The 27,831-nt window shown below is 46.7% G+C and overlaps 1 protein-coding gene across 6 annotated transcripts in view; it reads right to left on the bottom strand.

Annotated features, from left to right (window-relative positions):
* Positions 1-27,831, bottom strand: part of Rgs12 (regulator of G protein signaling 12) — a 98,309-nt gene that overhangs the window by 43,572 nt on the left and 26,906 nt on the right. For 5 of the 6 annotated variants that reach the window (XR_013111804.1, XM_076938343.1, XM_034508829.2 and 2 more), the window contains exon 3: positions 22,369-22,485. Coding sequence is in view for 5 of the 6 variants with exons in the window: in XM_076938343.1 (XP_076794458.1) it covers positions 22,369-22,485 (117 nt within the window). In the remaining variant the exon portion in view is untranslated. Of the gene's footprint in view, positions 1-7,229; positions 7,467-22,368; positions 22,486-27,831 lie in introns of those variants that run through there. The other variant, XM_076938346.1, reaches the window with a different exon arrangement.

Genomic DNA, 27,831 nt, shown 5'->3' with positions numbered 1-27,831 from the left:
CATGGCAAGTCATCTGCCCCCACTGTGTGAGGCTGAAAGGTACCAAAGCCAGCTCTTCCTGGGGACTGTGAGGAAGATCCATGCTACTGTGAACATTCAGAAATCCTGTCAATCTTAAGAGTATAAACCTCAACAAAGGAATCACCTTGTATTATCACTCAAGACAAACACGGGCTCTCAAATCATAGCAGACTGGACAAATACCAGGAAACTTCAACACACAGTAGAAACCACAGATAGGGAAGCCCAGAGGCCGAGGAATAGAGAAGGGTCTGGAAGCCAAAGACAGACAGTGAAAAGACAGTGAGTGGAAAGGCAGGTGGGGATGAGCACAGCACAGCATTTGCTTGACAATACACTAGGCTAAGTTCAGGAGATACCTTTTTGCAAAAGTAAACTTTCAAATTTTAAAAGTTTTAAATTTATAAGAAAAAGGCAGCACAGAGACAAGTGTGCTTTTTAATATACTATTCTTACAAAGCCAGAGCCCTCAAGAAAGAGGAGACAGGCAGGGGATGGGGAGCAGTTAGTAAAAGCCATGGCTACTAGTGGAGCAGCTCTGGGTGAGCCTGGTCACGGTGCTGTCACCCACTCTCTCTCTCATCTGTGATGCTCCATTCACTTGGCACAGTTCTCAAGGAGGCTGTCTTGGGGCAGACACAGGATACAGCACTCTGGGAGGCAGCAGTGTGACCCCCACCTTCAGGATCCCTTATATGTCCAACACAAACTCTGTCATAGACAGTGGAGGCCTACACAGGCAAGAGGCAGGAGAGACATAAGCTGGATCCACAAAGTGGTTTACAACCATCTGTAACTTCAGTGTCAGGGTATCTTCTGATCTCCACAGGCAAAAGGCACACATGTGGTACACAGACATACACATAGACAAACACTCATACATATAAAATACAAATAAACGAATCATTTTTAAGAGGAGTCAGTAGAAACGTCATCAGTTTCACATACTAGAAATGTCTCGACAGTGACAACCAACCATGAAACCATAGAGAAATGAATGGTGCCATGAAAAGAGGAAGGAGGGCAGTGGTATTTGGGGCGCTGAGTGTAAAGGGGGAATGAGGAGGGAAAGGGGAAGAGGCAGGAATCCCCAACTCATTCCCTGTTTCCTTGAGATTAGTAACAGTTCCAAATGATGATGGCACAGTGCTAAACCAGTCACCTGCAGTTCAATGTGACTTTTTACACTGTAATTTCCAGATCATTTATCTGAGCAGTAGAGGGATGGAACATTTATAGCATGGGCTCAGCATAGCAGTCAGACTGTGCTGCCAGGACCTGATTGGGCTGGCCTGTGTTCCTGAAGGAGGGAGATCAGGAGGAGCCAGAATAACCAGAGGTATACCTCACACTCCTGAGGGCATGTGAAGGAGGACACTGGGCTAACTGTGAGAGGCACAGTCACCTGTGGTGAGAAACTGAATGCCTGTCATCAGTGCCACCGCAATCAATGCAAAATGGTTTCCACGGTACTGTCACAGGCATGTCATTTTCATTGACTCCATAAAGGACTGACATCAGTCAATTGCCCCTGTAGGACGGTGGCCGCAGCTTTCTTCTATAGGTAAAGACCATGCATGTATATCTGAAGTGCACAGCATAGTGTTTTGATTACATACTCACTACAGCATGATAACTATAACCAAGATAGCATATCCTCACCTTACAAGGCATCTGTGTGGGAATCTACTCTTAACCACCCAAGTGTGGGCCACATCAATGAGCAAGGGCATCCCTGGGCTGTAGCACTTCACTGATCTGATGTCTCCCTGACCCCACCACCTCTAGCCCTGGCAGCCACTGCTCTACTCTGCTTCAAGACCTCGCCCTTTAAGATTCCGCCATGCCAGGGAGACCATGGAGGATTCCCTCTTTCTGTCTGACATACGTCAATCAGCATAAGATGCTCTGCTCTATGTGGAAGGCAGAACACACAGCCATCATATACCCCATTTTCTTCATGCATCACTCACTGGGACCAGCAGGTAGCTGGCTTACTGCTGCGTCTCAGACTCAAGTTTCCAAGGAAACTCTACCCTGCTTATACATTGGCTGCACTGAGTGCCATCCCACCAACAGGGAGCCAGGATGTTAGTTCTCCCACTCTTGTCCTAATCTTTGCCCTTTAACATTGTGAGGGCAGGTGTGAGGTAGCACAGTACTGTGTTTGCACCTCTCTAATGAAGGGCACATGTGACATGGTCTGCACGTTGTATTCAGAAAACCAGCCCTTCTGCCATGCTGTAAGAATGATTTTTTTTTATCTTTCTTTATTTCTTTCTTTCTTTCTTTCTTTCTTTCTTTCTTTCTTTCTTTCTTTTTTTTTTTTGAGACAGGGTCTCACAACGTAGCCCTGGCCTGCCTGGAACACACTATGTAGACCAGACCAGTCTCAAGCTCACAGAGATTTGCTTGTTTCTGTCTCTGCCTTTAGAGTGTTGGAATTAAAGGCTGGGCTAATACACCCAGCTTGTAAACAAAAATATTTTGTTTCGTTTTGATTTTTTTTCCTTCTTGTTACTGAGCTGTTCGAGTTTCTCATATATTTTGGTTATTAATTCTTCCTGAGTACATGGTTAGCAAAAATTCTCCCACTGTCTTTTCCTTTTGCTCACATTGCCATTACTGTCATTACTATAAGGATTTCCTGGCTCGGGTTCCTTTAGTAGTGAACTGCAACTGCAGTATAAGCTGAAACAAACCCTTTTCTCTCCTAAGTTGCTTTTGGTTGGGATGTCTTATCAAAGCAGCAAAGATCAAATTATAACAGTGTATTATGTGTATGTGAACATCTGTGTGTAGACATGTGCACATCTGGGTTCACAGGTCCTGAACCTCCCTCGCAGGACTGCTGGTGGCCACCAAGAGGGAGCCAGCCCATCTTTCCATGCTGGCTGCATGCTCTAACCCAGTGTGGAGCTGTGCCCCAGATCACACAACAGTCTCACCTGGTAAGCTCCCTTGTCTGGGTTTAGGTGCACTGGCACCTCCTCTAGATGCTCTTCCCCCTGGTACCCTCTGGCATGTCTGGACACCTAACCTTGTCTTGCCTGCCCTAGGGCTCTTTGGCTGTGGAGTCAAAAGGGTTGCTCCACAGACCTCCAAGGAGCCCCAGCAGAGGGATGGGTTAACTGCTGACCTGGTATCTTAACACAGCATTTGTAGCTATAGCTTAAAGCTTACCAGTTCTCCTTATGGGCTCATACACAGTACATACTTGCATAAGCACAATACAGTAATTTTTTTTTTTAAATAAAAGGACAGCTGGAGAAAATGTCCTAGAGCAAGGTAGAAGGAGTACATATCAGGTGCACACCTAGAAATTGACAAGAAAGAACTTTTGTGATCCAAGAGCCAAAGCAGACATCAAGGCAGTGGGGAATGTTCTCAGTATTTCTGCTTAGAGCTATTCAACAAACAGTACCTCGGGGAGAAAAGGATGTGGTATGTGGAGGGCATTTGGAACAGTGGAGAGAGAGGCAGGGAGGGAGAGAGGGAAAGATTGAGATTGTTAGGAACTTTTACGTTTTTAATACAATCAAAAGATATGGGGATCAGGGAAACTAAAGAGAACATCTCTCACAGAGTGTCACATCTACGTTTCTTCTATGGCTGTGAAGCCTCAGGACACTCTGAGACACACCCAGTCCTCATATGCGTTGTGTGACAAGGTGCCACATGGCAAGCACCACACATTCAGTGTCAGGTCTGACTGAAATGCTTTCCTGTCGGGATGCTTAATGGGAACATCACCCAGTCCTCTGTCCTGGTGCCTCCTACTGTAAGGCAGGCAAATCTCCATCCCTCTCCCAGCAGCCCCCTCTGTGTCTAGGCACCACACTGGGCTCTGGTAATTGTGAGGCACAAGCAGGATGGGCAGTGTGTAGGGAAACATATGCCAAGAATGTTCAAACTCACACATAGCCATGGCTGACCACCTGTGCCTGAGGTGCTGGGTTCTCCTTACGAAACTGAATACAAAAACCCAACCTGCATAGTCCTTCGGGAACTCCCTGTCCATAGAGCTGCCGAAGGCTCCCAGACTCTGAGCGTGGGATCAGTACTCAAAGTAAGGTAAACACAAGGGGAGGTGAGAACATGTGATCTTGGCTACGACTCTGAAGGTCAAGTTCACAGCTGCTCCAATATGAAGGATCAGATTGGCTGGGCCTGAGTCAAAGGACAGAGGCTAACTTTTCCTGAGCTGAGGGAACAGATATAGGGGGTAGGAAATGAATCAAGTCTGATGGGGCTCTGAGATACCCAGGGTTCTGTGGCCCAGGGAGGCAATGAAGGCTGTAGAGGTTGGCAATGTGACGGTGACTTGTTTTCAAGGTCTGAAACAAAGCCTGTGTTGACAAAGACAGAGTTAGGAACATCATGTCACATGGTGGAGGGGCTGCGCCTTTGCAGAAGAATATTCTTGTGACTGAAGTGTTAGTGGGCCATGCCAGGCCACAGTCTGGACCCATGTCAACAGCATTCTTTCAACTATACTTAAGGCAGCTTCACAGGTTTTATTTCACCTTCTACTGCTAGGAAAATATGTCAATGCATACTTAACCATGTGTGCCCTCATAAATGGTTTGGACTGCTTAAATTTCTAATGCAAGTAAGTTGTTCGTGTGAGTGTGCTGAGCCTAGAGATGACACGGTCACGTTTTAAGCACTAGCTGTTCCTTGTTTCCTAGCTTTTTCAATCCCACAAGCAACTGACCAGCTTCACCCTGATGTGCAGAACACTGTGGGTCTACCAGGCCCAGCCCTGGTCAGGACATCATTTCAGAGCCCTATAATAGGTAGTCCATGGGAGATGAACAAAGGAATTTAATTTGGCTAAAAGAAAAACTCAAGAGGTAGGTGTGTGTGTGTGTGTGTGTGTGTGTGTGTGTCGGGGAGTAGATTCCACAATATTCTAGAAATTGCTCTAGAAATTCTAGAAATTGAAATTTCTAAATTCTCAAGAAAATATTCTTGAAGCTCAGCCCACAAAGGCTCAGCAAGAGCCAGGCAGAGGCAACCTCAAACACGTCACCAGAAGCTGGACTACCTGCCTTCCTCACATGCCCCAGTTGCCACCACCAGCCTGGCTGCACTCATTACACCCACACTGCCAGCTCTGCAACTGCCAGCCACAGCCCTCACAAACCCCTAGTCTCCTCTCATATAGGACACACAGTATGAGAACAAGGTGGAAGGTTCCAGACACAGAAACAGAGAGGCAGTGGGCACTCTGGACTCTGGAATCTGAGCCACCCTGCATGCCACACAGTCCAAGTCCCCTTGATCACTCACATCTTCCTTGCTATTCATTTATTTCCCCTCATGTCCCAACTATAGCCAGCAGAGCTCCCAGCAGGAGCCTGCACAGGTTACACACCAAAGTCCTAGCAACCACCCCAAAGAGACTGTGAGCCTTCCACGCTAACCCTGAAAGAAAAGTCACTCACTTTCTTAACAGGACCTGTTTTTATTTTCAAATATTAGGCATACCCCAATACAACTTAATGGCCTCTCTCCCACAGTGATGACCACGCGGCCCTCCCTGCTGGTCCTGACATCTGAGGCCTGAGGAAGAAAGAAGGATGATACCCTACTTGTGGCTATGCTGTCACCTCACTCCACAAGAAGCCTTAAATGCTTTCAGGCACTAATGCTACTCCCAACAGACCACCCAGGAGAAGGGAGGGGCTGGAAGGGTGTCAGCAGATTGGAAATGCCACTTTTCTATGATAACTCATATTTATTTTGGCCTCAGGTTTCCAGGACTAATACATCTAGTGTTCATGCAGTCCAGAACACATATGGCAAAGAGGCATGTATGCTCCCAATCCGAATAATCTGAGGAAGCCATGGTCAGGGTTTCTGGCCACTGAGAACCTCTTGTCTTTCTGGGTCTAACTGCCATATCCCCTGGAAGACACTGTCAAGACCTAGGAAGCTAGAGTACTCCCTGCCTCGGGGCAAAGAAAGCACAGGCACCTGTACTTTAAGAAAGGCTGCAGTGAGCATGTGCACTATACACAGAAACCCAGTATTCTTGTGAGCCCCCATTTTTATAGACAAGCAATCTGAGGTTCAGAGCAAAGAGAGATTCCCTTGGGACCTGGGGTCTGAGAACCCCCACTCCACCTTACATCCAACACCAAAGGGCTAGGGAGCACCTGCCTCGGCCTCCAGCCAGCAGAGTGAATCAGCTGGCCATCCGCCTGGTGGGAAAGAGAGAGATAAGAAGCAGGGAGCCGCACTGCTTCAAACACAACCATGTCACCTGGACATACTCAGCCCAGTGGGAGCTGCTCCACCCTGAAAACCCATCCTGACCCAGAGGACCACTTCTGGCCCTGCTGCAAAAGGAAGGGCATGACGGACCTCCCATGCACTGATACTCTACACCCACACCTGGCACTGATATTCTAGCCAATTCTCCTCCAGGAAGTGTTACTTAGGTATTAGGAAGAAAGATTAAGCTATTCCCAGGAAAGGTACCCAGGGGTTAATGACAATCTTCCATATAAGCTTAAATTTATCTTCCTATCAACAGAAACAGTCACAAAATAAAAATGCTATTTTTGTCTTCTCTCAAACTTTAAAAAACAAATCACTATTACATATTTAACTTCATACACTCCTATAATAACCAAACATTAAAATCTGGTTGTTGTCTGTATGTTCCTGCAGAGCCAATTTGTTATATTTTGAAATGTGAGCTACAAGCTAGCAATTTAACAAGAAGTGTTAATGTTTATCCAACTTGAAACTCAGCATTTTAACAAAACTGATCCACCAGCATCTTTAAGAGCTGTTGGAATCACTATGGGTACTAAAAGAAAATGTTCAGCGCTTTCAGACGGTGCACAGGGTACAAGCAGCACAGGCTCACAAGAGGTTAGGGAGTATCTACTGTCCCAAGAATCTGCACAGACAGCCCTGCACTGGGGCCATGGTTTGAGTCCCACACTCACCCATAAAACTCACTCTGCCCTAGCTCACCAGCCCAGACATGCACTGGGGCCATGGTCCTCCAGTGCATACTCACCCTATGGGTCTCATGACCCAAAGAAAGCAGCCTCAAAGTGTATACTTCAAAGCAACTGGAAAGTCCACACCTCCTATTCCTGGACCAGGTGAAGATAAAGTAGTAACCTGCACACCAGGCTTTCTTATAGCATTCCATTTACACAACACTCAGCTGCTGGATGGCTTACCTGCTGGTCAATAAAAACGTCCGAATCATCTGACAGCCCTTTTTCCAAATTCATCTTAAGACAAGAAAACATCCATAATGTGCCAGGCACCTGGATTTAAAACCCCATCCGACACAGCAGCATGCCTGTGCATGTCAGAAAAGTTCAGACATTTCAGTTCCATGTGCTCCCTTCGTCACCCATAGCAACAGGACACCGAGGAAGCTGTGGTCTGCCAGAGACTCAGACTCTATCTTGATCGTCTCATACAGAAGAGCCATTTATATATAAATCACCCTGTGAGATCATTTTTAAAGCATTTCCTCTACAGAATCTGAAGAGCAACACTGGCTGACAGGGTAATTTCTCAGTACAACAGCTGCAAAGAATTTGTGTTTTAGTGGCGTGGTATGGTTTGCAACCTTAATTACAGTTGCCGCTGATTCTATTATAAGCCTGCTCCATATGCACGCGCTTCCTCCGTGGCAGCCAGCAGGATCTAGTATGTTCCTAAAAACCCCTCCACCTCCACGCAGCGTCTGTGATACATGATTGGTTGTGCTTGCTTCCCAAGTATGAACAACCCAAGAGTGTGTGAACCTGATGGATCCTGGCTTGTGACAGGAAGAAGGGGAAAGAAACTGGTGCTATAACCTGGGTCCCACTGCAAAATTACCTGCCACTTTTCTGAGACTCAGTGAACTGTTCACCCAGGTGCCTCCAGGCCTTGTGGTTTGACCAAGCAGGCCCCACAGTCCTCCATCACCCTTGAGTGATTGAGTGACAGCCCCAGAAATTACAAATGAAGTGCCTTTGGCCCTTAGGCTGTGATGAGCCTAGAGTCTGCATCAGGCCACCAGATGGAAATCCCTAGGGCTAAACTCATCTTTGCTTTTCATTGAGAGAGAGGTGTGACCACAAGGCAACATCAAGGGCTGAATCCACAACACCTTGCCTTCCCTTCCAAGTAGAAGCTAGTGACAGCTGGCCGGGATGAGAACTGGCAAAAGCTCAAGTCTCCTTACACCAATGGCTTTTGGGGGAGTTGCAGTCATGAACATAGGAACAAAACCAGTGAAAGCAGCAAGGGGTAGAGTTCACGTGCACCACCCTCATCCCCAGCCCCAGCAAAGGTGAAGGATGCTAATACCTACAGGGGGAGAAGCCAACAAGAGCAGTGGCTCCCATAGCTAGAGATGATGCAGACAACTTAACCCTCCCTCTACAGAGCTGCTCCTTGTTGAGAGGGAGCACCACCTCTGCTTTGTCTGAGCCTGGAGGCTGTGGTCTGTCCTTTGAGCCCAATGGCAGCTGACCACAGGGCACTGAGAACTGTCTCTATGCCAGAGAGTCTAAGTGGCCTACAGCAGTCAGAGTGACAACTGTCTGAGGGCCTAGCACTAATCTATAGTTTGGGAAAGGGTGCAGAGGACAGCACATCCTAGTCCACAAACCCTCCAGACATCTAAAACCATCTGAGTGATCACCATGCATATGTGCTAGGCATGACTATAACGTGCACAGAAGAACCTGCTGGGACCTTAGGAGGCAACCAGCCATATAACACTTAAGAACCTTATGCAGAAAGCCAGATGTTTACTTTTATCATCTCAAACAAAAAAGCCTGCATCCAGGTATGTTCAACAGGAATGAGAAGGGAAGAAAACAATGGGACCTTGTCTGTGTGGATGCTGTGGTTTAGACACAAGCAGCCTGGGGCCTTAAGGTCACATCCTCTCCTCTCATACCTGCTGTCTGGCCTGGCCTTTGTAGCTGATGAGGTCATTATTAAGGCTGAGACTTGTCTCTTCTGAAGACAGGCCTTGAAGAGAGCAAGGCCAACACCCAGGACTCTGCCATCCTACTGTTTCCTGATCCACACGTGCTCTGAGAAAGGGCTGATTAGCTGCCTGCCAGATCAGGGCCCAAGGGTGACAGATAACAGTGGTGGTAGACAGAGCCTCACATGCCTTCCTTCCCTCTGCCCACTCTGAGTGCTGTGGGATCGTTTTCAAGCCTGGGTCCAACAGGCCTAGAACAGTTCTCACAGAGATAAGCCTATGGCCAGCTCAGGAACAAGAAGCAGTGGAGGGCCTCACCAAGACAGTGTGATGTTAGCAGAAAGCACTGGACACCAGCTCCGAGTGAGTGAGTCACTACCCACTCTCCAGCCCAGGCCAGTCACTTCCCACACCAGCTACCTGGAGCCCAGAAGAGTGAAAGCCACCATGTGGCAGATCAGCAAGTGCATGTGGACTGGGCACCAGCCATGGAGTCAGGTGGAATATTAAACCTAGACCACCCAGAATACAGCCACCTGATCAGACAAAAAGTGCCTACTAAGTGTCCACAGAGCCCAGGAACAGCCTCACTAACACTTATGCTCCAGAGCCAGAACTGGGAGAAAAGAAGACTGGAGTCCACAGGATGGGGACAAGTGGAAAGTGACAGCATTGTAAGTGAGCAAAAGACCAAGACTAAGCAGGAGTTAAGAACCCATGGGAGGAGAGCCCCAAACTCTCATACAAACAGAAAGCTCCCCGAGCCTCCCACTCTTCATCCAAGCATCACCCACTGGACAGCTGGAGAGACTAGCCAGGCTGAGGCCTCCCTACCTACTGCACCATCAGAGCATAGCCTATGGCCGTCACTACCTCCCACCCTTACCCACTTTGCCCAGAGCAGGCCCAGTTCTGCCCTCCACCACCTTTAAAGTATAATGTCTTTTAAAACGTAATACTCATAAGTATAAATTTGGCATTTCTTGAAGTTAGACAATTTTTTTTGTCTACGTGTCTACCACCATAGCTTGCACCTGCCCTCAGGTTCTGTTGGCTGATGTATTTCCCAGAGCTAAAGATTATGTATAAATGGGAGGGGCCCCAGTGAGCAGTAACTGAGTGAGAAAATATTCCAGGCAAAGAGAACCCCAATTGCATCTCTGAGTGAATAAAGAGCCACAGTAATTTCCCATACAAACGAAGAAAAGATAGGACTATGAAAGACCAAACAAAGCAGTTTTCTAATCTATATTCTCTGGGAATCAGGAAAGGATGGATTAAAACATAAAGAAAAGGAGTTTATTTTGAGCTGTCTGCAGAGCTATCTTAGAGATGGTGACACACTCTGCAACCACTAAGTCTCAGGTCAGGGGAGGCTGCAGTAGAAGCAACCAAACCCACTAAATGTCAAGAAGGCGCCTTCCGGCAAGTCCTGTCCTGGCTTTCACTTGGAGCTTTTGTATGCTTTGCTAGGAACTGTGGCTATGTCGAGTAAGAAGAGTGGCTGGATCTGCAGATAATATCAAAGCACCCACTACCTGTAGGGCCTCCTCCTACTACATGATGGCTCTCCAACATCTGGAGCATAGGACTACTTTGAATGGAAGCAAAACTGTGACTTGAGTGCCCCCTGCTGCCTGGGAGCCTGCCATTGCCAGTCCCTGAAAAACAGTACTGGTGTAACTCTGTGGCAACTCCAGTTCAGGTAAAAGAGGTCAAACCAGCTCTTCCAGCACAGTGCCCTGGGAGGCATCAATACAAATGACAGGTCCCTTGAGTGCTGGAAGGTCGAGGAGTAGTGGCTAAAACATGGGCTTTACCCAGGGACAGAGATCAGGGTATATAGGACAGGTGGTCCTGGCCCACAGATAGGGAAATGCCAAAAGAAGATCAATGTGGAGGCAAACAGCCAGGCTACTCAGTGAAATGCTGTCTCAAAAATCAAAACAAGGGCCAGAGAGACAACTCACTGAATAAAGATACATGCTACCAAGCTTGATGAGTTTGATCCCTGGAACTTACACAGTAGGAGAGAAATGAATCTCACAAGTTATCCTCTGACCTCCACACTCATGCTGTGGCACAAGCATGCACACACACGCACACGTACACAGAGAGAGAGAGAGATAGATAGAGAGAGAGAGAGAGAGAGAGAGAGAGGAAGAAGAAGAAGGAGGAGGAGGAGGAGGAGGAGGAGGAGGAGGAGGAGGAGGAGGAGGAGGAGGAAGAGGAGGAGGAGGAGGAGGAGGAGGAAGAGGAGGAAAAGAGGAGGAGGAGGAAGAGGAAAAGAGGAGGAAGAGGAGGAAGAAGAGGAAGAAGAGGAAAAGGAGGAGGAAGAAGAAGAGGAGGAGAAAGAAGAAGAGGAGGAGGAGAAGGAAGAGGAGGAAGAGGAGGAGTAAGAGGAAGAAGAAGGGGGGGAGGGAGGGAGATCCAAAGCCACAGGGAGAGCCAGGCTTGATTTTATCTAGCTGTAGTACTGTAAGCTACCTAGATAGTCACAGAGAGGGAGCTCAGAGCAGGACATAGCAAACCAAGCCAACCAGCCCCAGTGCTGAACCATTCAGTGCCCATATGATGCGAAGAACTCTAACATATAGGTCTGGGTGATATGGCCATGACTATTAACTGGGCTCCAGCCCAGAGGACCAACTCCCAGAACCCTATTCACCCTGTCCTCAGGTTCTACTGCTGTAGTTCCTCCTGTCAAATGAAAATATGACAACTTCCTCTAGACTGCATTCTGGGGCTCCAGTCTAGGTCAGTGGCACCTGGACTCCAGATGGCTGTGCAAGCTGTGGGTCCTTCCTTCTTACACTGTCCTTCATACTGGTTCCCAGCCCTCAAACCAGCTGCCACTTGTTGGCAATTGCCATCCTGTAGAGTTAAGTTGCACTGCCTACAAGAAGGATTGTCCCAGCTGGGCTTATTGACAGTTATATACTCTCATGGAGGACTGCGGAGGGTCACAAGCCCCCTCACCCGAGTATCCAGTTCTCCCTATCACGCGGTATATGTAACTCCTGATTTCTACATGGCCTGAGGAGGAGCTAGAGTATACAGGCTAAGGGAGTTGAAATGAGATGAGGGAGCTTTATCTAAGAACTACGGGGAAGACCTTATTCTTGCTGAGTAAAATCTTTCCAGGCATGGCCTGTTGGGGGAACTGTAACTAATCCCATATCTATGCTCTGTAAGGAAGTCTGTCTTAAGGTTCCTATTGCTGTGATGGAACACCATAGCCAAAGCAACTTGAGGAGGAAACAGTTTATTTGACATACACTTCCATATCATCATCAAAGGAAGTCAGGACTGCAACAGGGCAGAAACCTGGAAGCAGGATCTGATGCAGAGGCCATGGAGGGTACTGCTTACTGCCTTGCCCCCATGACTTGCTCAGCCTGAATTCCTAGAACCCAGGACCACCAGGCTAGGGGTGGCACCAGCCACAATGGCTAAGCCCTCCTCCAGCAACCACTAATTAAGAAAATGCCCTCCAGGCTTGCCTACAGTCTAATCTTCTGGAGGCATTTTCTCACTTGAGGCTCCCTTCTTTCTCATGACTTTAGCTTGTGTCAAGGTGACATAAAACTAGCCAGCATGAAGCCCAATAAACTCACTGGTTCCCCACAGTGAATGTGTATGTGTGTGTGTGTCGGGGGTGGGGGGTGGAATCTGCCCTTGGACTGAAAGTGGAACCTTAGGAAAAGAGGTTAAATGGTGCTTACATCTCCCTCTGGGAAGAAATTTTAACATCAATGTTATACAGTGTGGGATGACAGGTAGTTGCAAGGACAGGTGACCAGCCCTACCATCCAGCACCTGCAGTGTCTTGAGAGGGACAACAGACCAACATGCAATCAGGACTTGCCTGCTAGGACAATCCCCTGGCAGTAGTCCCCACATACTCAGGGTCTTGGACACAATACTCCTGGCATCTTGCTAAGAAAGAAATACTGATGTTCCTGCCCAGCAGGAATTTTGCCACCTCCATATAGAGTAAAGATACCTGTGTCTCCTGAGTATGTACTAAAGAACCTAGTACCTAAAGTTCAGCACAGGATCACTGGGTGGACTCAGAACAAGGCAAGTAGACAGCCAGGAGACCTCAAGGTGTGGTGACTACTGTAGGTACTAATGTCAGTATAATCAGAGCCAGGCTTTGGAGGATGACAAGACTTTCCCCATATTTGCATGGTGGCCCCACAACAGCTACAAGACTAAATCCAGTGCGAGCAATGCCTCTTATTTCCCCAGTGCACACAGAGTTATGATTTTCAATGGAAGGTGGTTCCTGTCCTCTTCGGGGCCACAGAACATCACATTTCAACTCTTGGGTGATGCAATCAGGGAGACTAGAAAATACTCAGACAGACAAAGAATTATAGGACATAGGCTTCCCATGGGAGGGCTCTGCCTCCCTTCCAGCTGGTCCCTGGCTATGCCTCCTTCTCCTAGCTTCAGGCTCTGCTGAGGCTTCAGTACAGCTTTCTTCCTAGGCTGGTCCTGCAACTTCCCTTCATGTGGGCCAGCACAAAGCATCAGTCTTCAGGACCAAACCTGCTCCAACTGTGAGGGTCCACTGTGTACAGGTGGCAGGCAGTGCTGGTTTTCCCTCCTGGCTGTCCACATGCCAGGCTAAACACCACCAGTGGTGCAGCTGCTTCAACCTAGATTTCCCCATGTCTTCCCTTCCTGTGTGGCTCAGCGGGTCCATCTGTTGTGCTTCCTAGAATCTGCAGGATTTTGGAAAAGCAGCAAATCTATACACGAACAAGGGCTCTTTAATAAATTATTAGAGATTGCTAGTATTTCCAGCACTCCCAGGAAGAGCTTTTCATAAACACTTATGTCCCCATCTCTTCATCCACAAATAGCAAAAGCCAAATGCAGGGATCCTGCTGCAATCAAAGATGCAGCCAGTAAGGGGCCTGATGTTTACCCAGGTAGTTTCTCCCCTGCAGGATCACACCACTCTCAGTCTCACCAACCCACTGCTCCAACTGCCACCCAACCTCGGGAGCTAACCTGCAAGCCAGGCATGGCAACACTTGGGCTGAGCATCAACAAACAAAAACAAACAAACAAACAGACTATGAAGATAGTTTAGTCTCCATACTAAAGCGCTTGCCATGCAAAGCACAAGGACTCAAGTTGGTTTTTTTTGTTGTTGTTTTGTTTTTTTTTAGAGCCAGCGATGTTGACCTGTTAAGACCCTGTATTGCTATATTGGGAGGCAGAGAAAGCAGATCCCTGGAGCCTGAAGCTGGTGGTTAGTGAGAACCTTTTTTTTTTTTACAAAAGAAAGAAAGAAAGAAAGAAAGAAAGAAAGAAAGAAAGAAAGAAAGAAAGAAAGAAAGAGAAAGGAAAGGAAAAAGTTGAACAACAAGATGAGGAACTGCACCTGAGGATGTCCTCCAGTCTCCACACACAAGGACATATATCAGCACCTATACGTACACAAAAAGAAACACAAAGCCTGAAGCTGGTCTTAAATTGGAATTACCTTTTATATGTGTGTGTGTGTGTGTGTGTGTGTGTGTGTGTGTGTGTGTGTGTGTGTGTGTGTGTGTAGTGGGTGTGCTAAGATGAACCCCAGAGTTTTGCACACACTAGGCAATTGCTAGGCAAGGACTCTATCACTGAGCCATAATCACAACCCTGAATTACTTTTTTGATTAATATTTCTCTTCTAAACATCTGGTTCTCTTTGACAACCACTGGACTTTACCTCTTAGCATCACGCAGCATGGTGAGAATAGAATGCTTGATGCCACAAATACTAGGACTTAAGAGCAGGCTAAGGAGAGAGAGAGACAGAGAATGCCATGGCTTCCAAATTCCCATACAGGGCATGGGCATACTCACACTGCATACACTAAAGCTTAGCACAGAGCAGCCCGGACTTTCAGCTCCCAGGAGGTCTGCAGGCCCACTCCTGTCTGCCCCCTACCAGGCTGAAGTCGCCAGCTCATCCCATTTACTCTGCCAGATGACCTCACTCTTCTCACCATGCTGCCTCTGAAGAGGAACACTGGGCATGTATAGAAGAGACTCCAATGCAGCCCTAAGGGCAGCCCACCGCTGCTTACTCAGACCTGCTCTAAGGCCCTGCTTTCCTTCCCACCAACTCTCCTTAACTCCTTTCTTCCCTAGAATTGAGATCAGTGTGTCCAGACCAGCCTTCAGAGGACCAAGGACTTCCTCTTCCACCTATGCCCGACAAGGCCATCCTCCCCTACATATACAACTGGAGCCATGGGTCCCTCCCTATGTGCTCCCAGGCTGGTGGTTTAGACCCTGGGAGCTCTGGTTGGTTGGTATTGTTGCTCTCCCCATGGGGCAGCAAACGCTTTCAGCTCTTTCAGTCTTCTCTCTCACTCCTCCATTGGGAACCCCATGATCAGTTCAATGGTTAGCTGTGAGCATCCACTTCTGTATGTTTCAGCCTCTGGCAGACCTCTAAGGAGACAGCTATATCAGGCTCCTGTCAGCATGCACTTCCTGACATCCACATCAGAGTCTGCCTTTGGTGACTGCACATGGGATGGATGCCCATGTGGAGCAGTCTCCTGATGTCCTTTCCTTCAGTTTCTGTACCACTCCAGCTAAGCCACACCTAGTAAAGATCCTAGCACCTCTTAAACTAGCACCAAACACCAAGACATAGGGATAAAAATCTTTGACCCATGAGCTTCAGGGTACATCTCAAACTCAAACCCTACCTAAAAATGATTAAAATGGCAAACTTCAGCATGTGTATTTCCCACAATAAAAACCTTAAGTACAGATCTTTTCTCCTGTTGGCCTTTGTATTGCCACAAAAAAAAAAAAATATAAAAATAATCTTAAATTCAGCAAACACCTGCTGGGATTTTGATTAAAATTGCACTGGACCACAATAGGATAAAGTAACCCAGATGGTTTTTACCGTGAAACAAATCAAGCAGAGCGAGGCAAAACCCAATGAACTCACTCTGTGAAGCCGAAAAGCCTGATGGAACAAAGGCAGAAGGAAGGATGGAGGCTACCAGAGGTTCAGTCACCTCAGGGCAAAGCTGGAGTGCAGTTAAAGGACACAACACTACACTTAGGAAAAAATTAGCACGCGCGCACGTGTGTGTGTGTGTGTGTGTGTGTGTGTGTGTGTGTGTGTGTGTGTGTGCTCGTGTACCACAACACACATGTGGAGGTCAGAGGACAACGTGTAAGAATTGGGTCTCCCCTTCCACTCCTTCCACTCTATGGGTCTCCTCAGGGACCAAACTCAGGTTTCCAGGCTTGACAATAAGCACCTTTAAGGTCTTCTGAGCTACCTCACTGATCCAGGATGTGTTTTTTTTAAAACTACATGGTGAGCCACAATAGATTGTACTCTTAAAAATTATCAAGAAATTGGATGTTAAATGTTCTCACCATACACACAACACAAAACCACTTTATGTGGTTACATGTAGTACCGATTAAATACCTCAAGACATGATGTTGTACTTGATAAATATACATAGCTGTGTGTCAACTGAAGCTTGAAGAAGAATGCACTGCACTGAACCGCAGATCCTTTCTTAGCTGTGCTCACAACTGACTTTTGTATAGTATCCATGTATCCCTGGGCTTTGCTAATCTACTTAGTACTTACTCTGAGTAACTGGCCATCACTTGGGATTTTCAGTTACAACTTTTATCACTTGAGAATACTAACATTTTCATTTTTTTTGCAAGCATTTCACATGTCTGTTGTTATCTCCTGTGTGTCTCAACAATACCAGTAAAACTTTAAATGGAAAGTAGAAGTAGACACTGTGTCGTGGCTGGTCTTAGGAAAGCTTAATATGATGTGTGCCAGGCCACACCATGCACGGGCCACTCTGAGAACTGTGTGGGACCTTGGATGCTCCTTTTCATTCTTACACTGTTAGCTTTTGTTCACCATATATGGATAATGAACTATACCAAATGCCTTTCCTACCTGTTCAGATAATATGTAACTATTTCCTACTTTACTCTGTTACACTCCAGGGGGAAGAAGGATTAAAATTTTAAATATCAAACAATATATCCCTAAAATAAAAACTGCAGCACTCAGATTGCTAATATCTTGCTTAGGATTTCTCACATCTAGTATTAGCCAATCTTCCAAACTTTCTCCTCAGAGTTTTCAGTTCCAAGTCAGGGTTCTCTAGAGTCACAGAACTTATGCATAGTCTCTATATAGTAAGGAAGTTTGCTGATGACTTACAGTCTGTAGGCCAACTCCCCAACAATGGTCAGCAGCAGCTGTGAATGGAAGTCCAAGGATCTAGCAGTTGCTCAATCCCACAAGGCAAGCAGGCGAAGAGGAAAGAATCTTCCTTATATAGGTCTCCAGCAGAAGGTGTGGCCCAGATTAAAGGTGTGTACCAACACGTCTGAATCTAGATTAAAGGCATGTACCACCTTATCTGGGCCTAAGCTTTTCATAGCCACTATGCCTCAAGATCAGGATCACAAGTGAGCCTTCTAATTCTAGATTGTAGTTCATTCCAGATATAGTCAAGTTGACAACCAGGAATAGGCACCACACAAGGTTATAGTAGCCTCATAGAAACCAACTGAGAGTATAAAGTACTCCCTTTATCTACTGTTAGATTAACTGCTGCTTTACCCTTGATTACTGTCCTGCTTCTGCTCTTGTTCTATGGGTCTTGTCCAACCTGAGATGACATTCCACTCTCCTTGTGCACACTGTTGGAGCTGGGAAAACAGCCCAATCTATGCAGGTCTGTCCACAAGCATGAGGACCCAAGTTGAGATTACCAGCACCTACATAATGGCTGGGGCAAGGTGCTACACATCTTCAATCCCTGTGCTTGGAGGGCAGAGACAAGATCCCTGGGGCTCACTGGCCAGCCAGCCTAGCAGAATCAATGAGCTACAGTTTCAGTGAGAAAAATAGCCTCAACTATAAAGTGAAGACAGACCAAGAAAGACACCAGATGCCAACCTCGGACATCCATCTACATGCATGTGTACATACTCGCATGAACATGTACATACATCCCCCCCACACACACACATGCATACACACACACACACACACACACACACACACACAGAAAAGAAAAAGAAACTATAAGAAAGTTAAATCAGTAATCCCTTGTTGGTGTTCTGAGTCGCTGTGAGAGAACTACTCTGGGGAGGATTGCAGCCCATACTGGGGATGAAGCTGTTGAGATTCACGGTAGCAGTGATGTGTGTCAGAGGCTGTACACATGGTAGTAAGCCAAGAATGAGAGCACAAGGGTGAAACCAAGGCCAGGTATAACCTTCAAAGACCACACCTAGACCCTAACTTCTGCCGAAGTTAAGGGGCCTCTAACAGCTTCCCAAAGTAGTGCTAGCAGCTAAGGACAAAGCATTCAAAACACGAGCCTGTGCGGGGCAGTCCAGGTTCAAACCTAACAAGTTTTAGCCACACCCTGCATGTTTAGGCAGGTAGTATTTCCATCGCTGTTCAGTTCCTAATATACTTCCTAATATCCATGAGGATTTCTTCTTTGAACTGGATGAGTTAACAAGGATGGTTCGCTGAGGTACTGCTCTTTCTAGTCTGCCTGCAATGAGGCTGTGCATCCTTTGTCACTCACTCTTTTTACTGTATGATCCAGCATGTGCTCAGCTTTGCAACCTTCCATGAGGATGTAATGAGAAAGCACTAAGTACCAAGTCACAGCCATGGGGGAAGAGACTAATGTGTCTACAGGGATTGTGCACAATGAAAGCGAATGGTGGAAGAGGCAGAATGAAGTTCAGCACCATTCCACCCCTGCAGCCAGAGGGCAGGGAGGCAGAGGCCTCCAGAGACTCAGGTAGGAGACAGAATGCTTGGCTCCAGTACACCTTCCTCACAGAGGGCAAAGCAAGGTGTTCCTGGGTGCCAGCTGGCTGGAAGCTACCAAGGTAGTGCTTAATCAATACAGAAGAAATCAAGATAGATGACCAGGAAGCCAAATAAAGACATGATTCTGTTCAACTTGCAAACTTAAGCCATTTCTCAAACTGGAAATCACTTATTAAGGGAAAGAGCAGGAGACAATCAAGAAGGTCCTATGACACCAAGGCACGTGTCATCAATAGTAATGCCTCAGTTTCCCCTAGTGTTCAACTTGGCAGAATCTAGAATCACCTGGGAGATGGGCCTCTGGGCATGCCTGTGGAAGATTATCTTAATTGTGTTATTTGAAATTGATGTGGAGAACCCCATCTTTATGTTTGGTTGGTTGGTTTTGGTTTTTGTAGACAGAGTTTCTTTGTGTAGCTCTGGCTCTCTGCATCCTGGAACTCACTCCGTAGACCAAGGCATCTTAAACTCAGAGATTTGCCTACCTCTACCTCCTGAGTGTTGGGATCAAAGGCCTGCGACACCACTGCCCAGCTGGGAACCCCATCTTAATCATGGGTGAGGTCATTCCCTGCAGAAGATCCAGGTGTATAAGATTGAGAAAGCCAGTTGATAACTAGCATGACAATTTGTCACTCCCTGCATTGAGTTCCTGCCACCATGACTCCTCTGCTATGATGAACCATAACCTTGAGCTGTGAACCAGAATAAATTCTTTCTCCCTTAAGTTGCTTTTGCCAGGGTACTGGGAAGCAGCATACTGGGAGTATGTGCAGCTATTCTGGGCCATCATCAGTGTTCCTACCTTGTCACAAGATAGTCAGAGAGAACCTGAGCCCCTGGATCATCACGACATTACAGGGCTCATGATACCTGGGAGGGCAAAAGACAAACCTGCACTCAGGGCTGCCCATTAGCAGAGTGGTCAAAAGCTGAAGGCCCCTTCTCAGGAGACAAGTCCTTAGCACAGACCTCTCACCAATCATGCAGAAGCAAAGGTCTAGAGGCCTGACTGGACTCTCGATGATGACTGCCTCTCCTTTGGGAACATGGCTCAGACCCTCCTGGCCATAGTGTTCCCACTGCTACTTCCTGCTGCTAAAAGCAGCTCCCAGTTATGCTGGGCCAGGCGGACACAATGTTTCTACATGGGACAATGGTCAGCTTTCAGATATCAAACTGTCCATCATGAGTGTGATACTGGTCCTATCCTGGGGTAAGCCCAGCAATAATCTAGGAGAGACAGCAAGGAGAGCTCCTCCTTACCCAGGGAGGAGCAGGCTGCAGATCCCAGGTCACTCACAGCCAGGGAACCCACACCTAGGGCCACACAGGGAAGTGCTTATAACCAGTGACTGTGGAGAACAGTGGATAAGATGGTGAAGCAAATGGTTCAGGATGGAGTGCCCAGAAAGATCAGATTGTGACATGGTAACTTGGACACATTTGTGTGTAAGAAGAATAAGCCCAGGTGAGACTATGCAAAGAGTTATGAGGACAGGTGATGAGGCTGGAGGAAAGAAGGGGAAGGCCTCAAAAGGGCAGGAGTGGCCAAGAGAATGAAGACCCTGTTCCACACTAGACCCTCAGCCAAGTCCTTTGAAGGACAAGGCCAGCCTTCAGCACTAGGCTGAGAGTGCAGGAATGGAGTGGCACAGGGCAGCACCAACATCAGCTCATGGCAGGCTCAGTCCCAGCTGCCTCCTGCCCACGGATAGCTGCTTGTCACATGGCCTCCAGTGAGTGAGCTACCCACTCTCTAGCCATTAAGGTGATGTCTCGGCACTCTGCTGCACTCTATAGTAGCCCTGGTCACCAGGGCCACCTGCACCCAAGGGCCATGGAGCTACAGGCACAGAGGTTTGGAGGAAACTTCTAGCATACCTGCCACAGCAGCCAAGGAAAGTAGACATGGCAGGAGCCGCAGCTCCGCAGGTGGCCAGGGTTATTTGTAGCTTATGCACTTTGAATTCTTCAGGGTAAATTCAGAAAAATTAAACAAGAGGCTACCCAAGTGAAAAGCCACTGCTCTACTGTCCTGTGGCCCAAGAAGTATTTCATAGCCAGTCTGCAATTGGGCTTCCTATCTATCTGTCAAGTGGCCATATCAGTAAGACATGTTAGCATAGGCCTGGCTCCTAGTCCTTAGGAGGCCGTGGCAGAAGGACTGTGAGTTCAAGGCCAGTGGGCAAGCAGACAACCCTCTTATCGGCTCCTCTGAGGACAGGAGGGAGAGCAAATGGGTCAGGACAGAGTGCTGCCCTTACTTACTCCTAACTGCTGACAACAGCAGGACTCCAGTTGCTGGCCAGCAGGAAGACCCAGCACATTCATAGAAATGAAGGAAGCAAAGCAGTAGCCTAAACCTCTACAGTAGCTTCTCGAACCACCACCAGGAAGTGATATCCATGCTCAGGGCTCAGACCCACGGAGGCCTCTTCTTGCACAAGCACAGACACAAGCACCCCTGGCAGAAAACCCCACCTGGAGGCAGGCTAACTGGAATCCACCTTCTGGTGAGGTACAGCAATGCCATAAGGGTCCCAAGGCTAGACACTGCCTCATAGCCTCTGCCTAACACCTTTTTCCCTTCTGCACCATGGAACAGCTCTGCAGCTGGTCTTCACTGTCACCTTGCCAAATGCGGAAGCAGCCATTAGGGACGTGGATGGACACCTGCCACTCAGCTCTTCCACTTACAGAAACATTCTAGCACTAGCACACATGTGCATGAGATGTATATGAGAACATTTACACAGCTTCTTCAGAGTAGACACGTCATCTTCCTCAGACTGTTCATCAAGACAGGAGTTTACAACTCTATGCCACATAAAACTACAACATACACCTTGAGAACGAATTGGCTGCCTTAAAAAGTGTAAGAATAAGGCATGGGGTACAACTGTGTCTGTCAGAATTCAGAAATGAAGGCAGCAACATGATCTGTGGGGGTCAAGGCCTCAGGGAGGGGACAGGAAGAGCACAGAGGATCCCACATGTTGTATGGTCTAGTATGCATGGCATGGCCCGTGTGCCCATACACAGAGGACACCCTTCTGTCATTGCTGCTGCACTGTCAGGAGCAGCAATGCACCCACTGGCGGTGACAGGTACTCAACTCTCACATGGTGACAACTGGTGCACCATCATCAAGACTTACTTTCTGCTCTAGTTTTCTATAAACCTAAAACTTCCCCGAAATAAAATCTAGTCTTAAAATGGCCTTTGATCTGGGATGACCAGGTCTTTAAGGAAGGGCAGGGGTAAGTCCTACCTCAATTTTCACAAACATATTCCTTTCTGATCAGGGCTCCCCAGTATGGGGGTCCAGATGACTCAGGTACTTTGAGATATAGAAAAATTCTGGCCGTGTGCCTTGGAAGCTCCTGCTGAGGGGAAGAGTCCAGTGGGTTCCTAGGAGGGTAGGTACAAATCTTTGGACGGGAACAGAGGGGAAATAGTGGCAAAAGCACACAGTAGTCATCAAGGCCAATCCACCTACCTCAAGATCATCAAGGGAGCGCGTGATGCTGAATCTCCTAGATCTTCCAAAGGATCTGCGAGCTGAGGTGCGCTGAGAAGTCTGGGCCAGGGCAACTCCCCGTCCCAATTTTGTACTCTATAAATACAAAGAAAAAGATATGTGAGGTTACCCTCCTGGGAAGAGACTATCAGTTCTGTCCTTTGTGCTCCACTGAAGGAAGAGCCAAGCCCACAAGCACTGTGAGAGGTTCACTTGAAGTCATTGTTCAGGACACTTTAATTAAAATATTTACCACAAAATATGCAAACAACTGCAAGAGTCCCCCCAGGATCTTTAGCTATCTGTTGTTAGCGACCAACTGTGTGCCCTAGATGATAAGGCCCACCCTGCTTTCCCACCGTATACAGACAGCCTGTTCCAGGAACGGATTGATAGTGTGAAGAATCAGCCCATGTGAAGGCTGTCTTCACTTGCCTGTGCTTCCATGTCATCTTAGATCACTTCAAAAAGCCAAGGACGCCCTAGCCAGTGTCTGAGGATCATTCCAGCAAAATGCCTGTGCTTCTTCCTCTAGGAAATGACAAGGTAGTGCTGCTATTTCCTCTCAATTCAAACACACCCTCCTAGGAGGCTAAGAAGACTTAGGCAGTTAACAAAATGAGTATATGACTTGGGAATCTACTAGAACCAGGCCTATGGTCTGAAGAGATGGCTCAGCAGTTAGGAGCATTTGATGCTCTTCCAGAGGACCCAAGTCTAAATCCTAGCACCTATGTCAGGTGGATCACAACCATCTATGACTCTGGTTCCAAGGGCTAAGATACCCTCTTCTGGCCTCCTGTGGCACCCATACATGGCATACACATACACATTTTAGAAAAGGGGGAGAAGTGCACCCAACAGGCAGGTAGGCTGGCTTGGACAGCTTAGAAAGTTGAAAGGACTCACAAAGCCTCCCCAATGAAAGCAGTGAGCTATTGTTAAGTGAGGAACTCCCAGGACAAGCTTTCATGAGTCCTCACTCATACTGGAAAGAGCTTCTCAGTGATGCAGGTGCCTAAAGATGCCCACAGTCCTGTAGCAGCCCCTCAGTAATACCCTGTAATCCCCTCGATACACTCACTAGTGTGCCCTATACCACTCAGATTCCCCACAGAAAGAGCACATGGGAAGACAGTCCTCAGACATGATGTTCAGCAACACAAACTTTACCACCACTCCTCAGAAGTGCTAAGAACACCAGTGCTGGCAGCCATCGCCCCACCCACATCCAGCACTTACTCGACATCCCACATGAACACTGTCTCCATGTCTGTTTTTTTTCTCTGATAATGACCACTCAGGGCCTCATATAAGCAGAGTCACTACATCCTCATCTTTTTGTAACTAGCTTGTCTCTTTGGCCATCCTGCCTTCAAGGCTCACTCATGTTGCAGCACATGTCAGGATGTCTTCCCTTTCCAGGGCTGAAGTCCACTGTATGAAGAAGCTACATTTCCTTCTTCTATTCGTCCATCCATGGACACTTAGGCTGCCTCCATGTCTTAGCTGCTGGGACAATACAACTGTTCTGGTTTCTGCTTTTTTCTTTTCTTTTCTCCCACACCCTGTTTTTTGTTTGGTTAGTTTGGGTTTTTTGTTTTGGTTTCTTTGATACAGAGTTTGCCTGTGTACCCCTGGCTGTCCTAGAACTAACTTTGTAGACCAGGATGGCTTTTAATTCAGAATCTGCCTGCCTGTGCTTTTCAAGTGCTAGGATTAAAGGCATGCACCACCACCATCCAGCTAGTCTCTGCTTTCAATTCTTCTGGTTATACCAGAAATGGAATTGCTCAATCATATGGTGATTCCACCCAAAAGAATTTTAAGGGTGTGCCGCACTATTCCATTGTGGATCCCCACCAGCAGTGCACACAGCTTTAATTCACAAGTCCTATCTGGGACCTGGTACTTCCCAATTTTGACAGTGATGTCATTTCCATGGGCTGAGGTGTGCTGCACTGTAGTTTTGAGAATCCCTGCTTAGTGACCAGCACTAAGGGGTTAAACATTTTCATGTGCTTTTGGCATATGAGCATCTTCTTTGAAAAGGTGTTATCTCAAGTTCTTTGCCTGTTTTTTATTTTTTAAACCAAGTTTTTACTTTTCTAATACTGTGCTGTGGTATCATACGTGCTAGACTTAAGTTCTGTCAGATCCGTTAGGGCATTCTCTCCATCTCAAGGCCATTTTCCCTTGTTGCTTATTTTCTTCAATAAACACAAGTTTTGCATTTTAAGATAACATAATTTCTGTACTCCCTCCTTTGCTGCCTATAAGCAGGAAGTTAATCTATCCTGGTAGCGCCTATCTCTGCCCTCCCAGTGCCAGGGACAAATCAAGTGTTCCCTCAGTCTTACTGACCAGATGCCAAACAAGAGGTTGGCTGTAAACAGAGACCAGATCATCTGAAGGTTCTTCGAGATGTGACACAGGATTCTGACACTATTTGGAACTGACAGGTTTGTTTTTCCTAGCATATCAATCAGGGTCCCCATGAGGCATTTCAGTGGAGAGAATTCTGTGTGTCAAGCAGCTGATTAGGTACTGGAGGACAGGGCAGGCAAAGAGGTCCCAGGATGTCCTAGAGGAGGAAGGGAACGCTTTGCACTAGAAGCTCCTAGGAAGGACCACAGAGTGGGACTCAGACCTCAGATTCTTCCACTCAGAATCTCTGAGGGGAAGAAGTGAGGCCAATGAGCAGGGGAACCCTGAGTTGAACTCAGGGAATGGAGGGAAAAAAAGGTCCCCGTGGATAGAGTATTCCTCTTGTGACATCCTGTCCTGCAGGTTCACTCGGAAGCCCCTGGAGGCAAAGCCTGATCCCATATGGCTGCGGAGCAAGAAGAGTGCAGAATCACAGGAGGTCTTAGGGCTGGGGACAGCTAGAACTGGTATACTTGTTAATGTGTTACAACAAAGCTAAATGCAATGAATCCAAATCCAAAATCAAAACCACTTTAGAACCAAGCTCTGTGTCAAACACAAAACAAAACTGGACAAGTATAGCTGTGCTGTGGTCTGTGTCTATGTTCTGTATTTATGTGTATGTGCATGCATGCAGAAGTCAGAGGGCAAAATCAGGTGTTACTTCTCAGGTATCCTCTACTTTTTTGCTTGAGACAGTGTGCTGGCTAATTTTAGATCAACTTGACCCAAGTTAGAGGCACTTTCAAGAGGGAACCTCAAATGAGAAAATGCTTCCCCAGACTAGCCTAAGGGGTGGTCTGTGGTACATTTTCTGATTGATTACTGACTGTGGGTGGACCTAGCTCACCATAGGCAGAACCACCTCTGGACTGCCAGTCCTAGATGCTATAAGAAAGCAGGCTGAGCAAGCTATAAGAGTGCCCCTCCATGGACTCTGCTTCAGTTCCTACCAACAGGTTTCTGCTTTGACGTCCTTCAATGATGGAATGTGAGCTGAGTGTTGTTAGCTAGAATAAACCCTTTCTTCAAGTTGCTTTTGATCATGGTGTCTTATCACAGCAACAGAAACCCTAACTGAGACAGGCAGGTCCATCATTGGCCTAGACTGACTGACTGGCCAACAAGCCCTGTGGTTCTCTGTCTCCATGCCCTTCATTGCTAGAACTGAATTCTGGAGATCTGAAGCACTTTACCAAATGAGGCCTCCCTTCAGCCCTATAGTGTGTTTCCTGTAGACACTGCTGAAGAAACCACTCCCAGTCATTGTGAATCATCTTTCTGAGAAGAAGAAAGGTCCAGGTCTTCTACTCAAGAAAGGAAAGGACAACTACACAGGGAAGCACATTTCAGCATGGTGGCAAACTACATCAATTAGCAAATATCTAAGGACCAAATATCTGTTAGCCGAGGCCAAGAACCTTTAAAGGAGACAACAAAGTATAAACTGCCACACCAGGGAGAGAGGAGACTGAGGAAACAACCCACACAGTCTTAAAAACAAAACAAAAGGCAAAGAGTCAAAGGGAGGCCTGGTGCCTCCAGGAGCCCCAGACTCACCTCTCCTCCCACTCCAAGGATGGGCCTTATCTGTAGATTCCTTCTGATCTCACTCACATGATAACAGAAGGATCTCAAATAGGATTAGGAAAGAGATTCAACTACCTGCCCCCATCACAGGAATGGAAAAGTTTAAATAAAACAAAGTGCTGTGTTGCACAAGGCTGCTGTCACTGGTATAGCTTGACTGCTTTGTTGATGTTGTTTAATAAAAGAACCCAGGGCAGGGTATTTGCCTAAGTTGTGGAGCCCTTGCCTAGCATACGAAGGCCCTGGATTTAATTCCTAGATGAAAGTTAACATAGGAAAAATGGGAGAAAAAGCCTGGTATGGTGGCACTCACCTTTAATCCCAGGACTCAGGAGGCAGAGGCAGGCAGATCTCCAAGTTCGAGAACAGCCTTGTCTACAAAGCAAGTTCCAGGATAGTCAGGGCTATTATGCAGAAAAATCCTATCTCAAATAAACAAAGAAAAGAAGGAAGGGAGGAAAAGGGAAAGAAAAAAGAGAAGGAAGGAGAAAAACTATTAATTTGATATAATATAATTAATTTTATAAGACAAAAAATTGTTACTAAAACGAAAGACAATGAGAAAAGGGAAAAGTTACAGAAGAGTCTCATAAACACAGATTTAAAAATCTTACAAAAATTATTAGCAAACCAAATCCACTAGCATCTGAAAAGCTCATTGTGCTGAGCTGGGTTATCTTGGGAATGCAGATGTGGTCTAACATTTGAAAATCTAATGACGAGGAGGAAGCCCACACAATTCGATGTGTGCAGAACACTCAGATAGAAAAGCTCAACTAGAACACCCATTGGAGGAATCGTATTAACAAAGAAAGAGCAGGAACTTTCCAAACTCAGACAGCTGTAAAAAAAAGAAAGCTATATAAGAAAAACAAAACAAACAAACAAACAAAACCCCTCAACTTTCATGTATCATTAGAGGTGGCATTCATAACTATGATGGTATTATTAATAACAGCAACAAAATTACATAAAACAGCTAGGACTGACTCTAATGAAACATTAACTCTATTAAAGACACTTAGAAAGGTAACTGCTAAAGTTTGTTGAGAGAGAGGAAAAAAAAAAAAAAAAAAAACTAGGTGGATGGATGGTCAGTGAGTAGATACTTGTTGGCACCAAGCCTGAAACCTGAGTTGGTCCCCAGAACCTACATGGACGGTGGCGAGAATAAATTCTCTGGCAAACTGTCTCCTGACCTCCACACACATGCTGTGGTACACAAGTATACCCCTACACACACACACACACACACACACACACACATATACATACATACATACATACATACATACATACATACATACATACTGTCTTAAATTCCCACCCTTTGGCAACTTGACACCTAAACATCTTTTTTTTTTAAGCCAAATCCTATTCACAAAGTTATCTCTGCGGCTGGGGAGATGGCTTAGTGAATAAAGT

Source organism: Arvicanthis niloticus, chromosome 7 (genome assembly GCF_011762505.2).
Source record: "Arvicanthis niloticus isolate mArvNil1 chromosome 7, mArvNil1.pat.X, whole genome shotgun sequence".
Classification (NCBI taxonomy): Eukaryota; Metazoa; Chordata; class Mammalia; order Rodentia; family Muridae; genus Arvicanthis; species Arvicanthis niloticus.
This window is presented reverse-complemented; position numbering and strand designations above follow the sequence as displayed.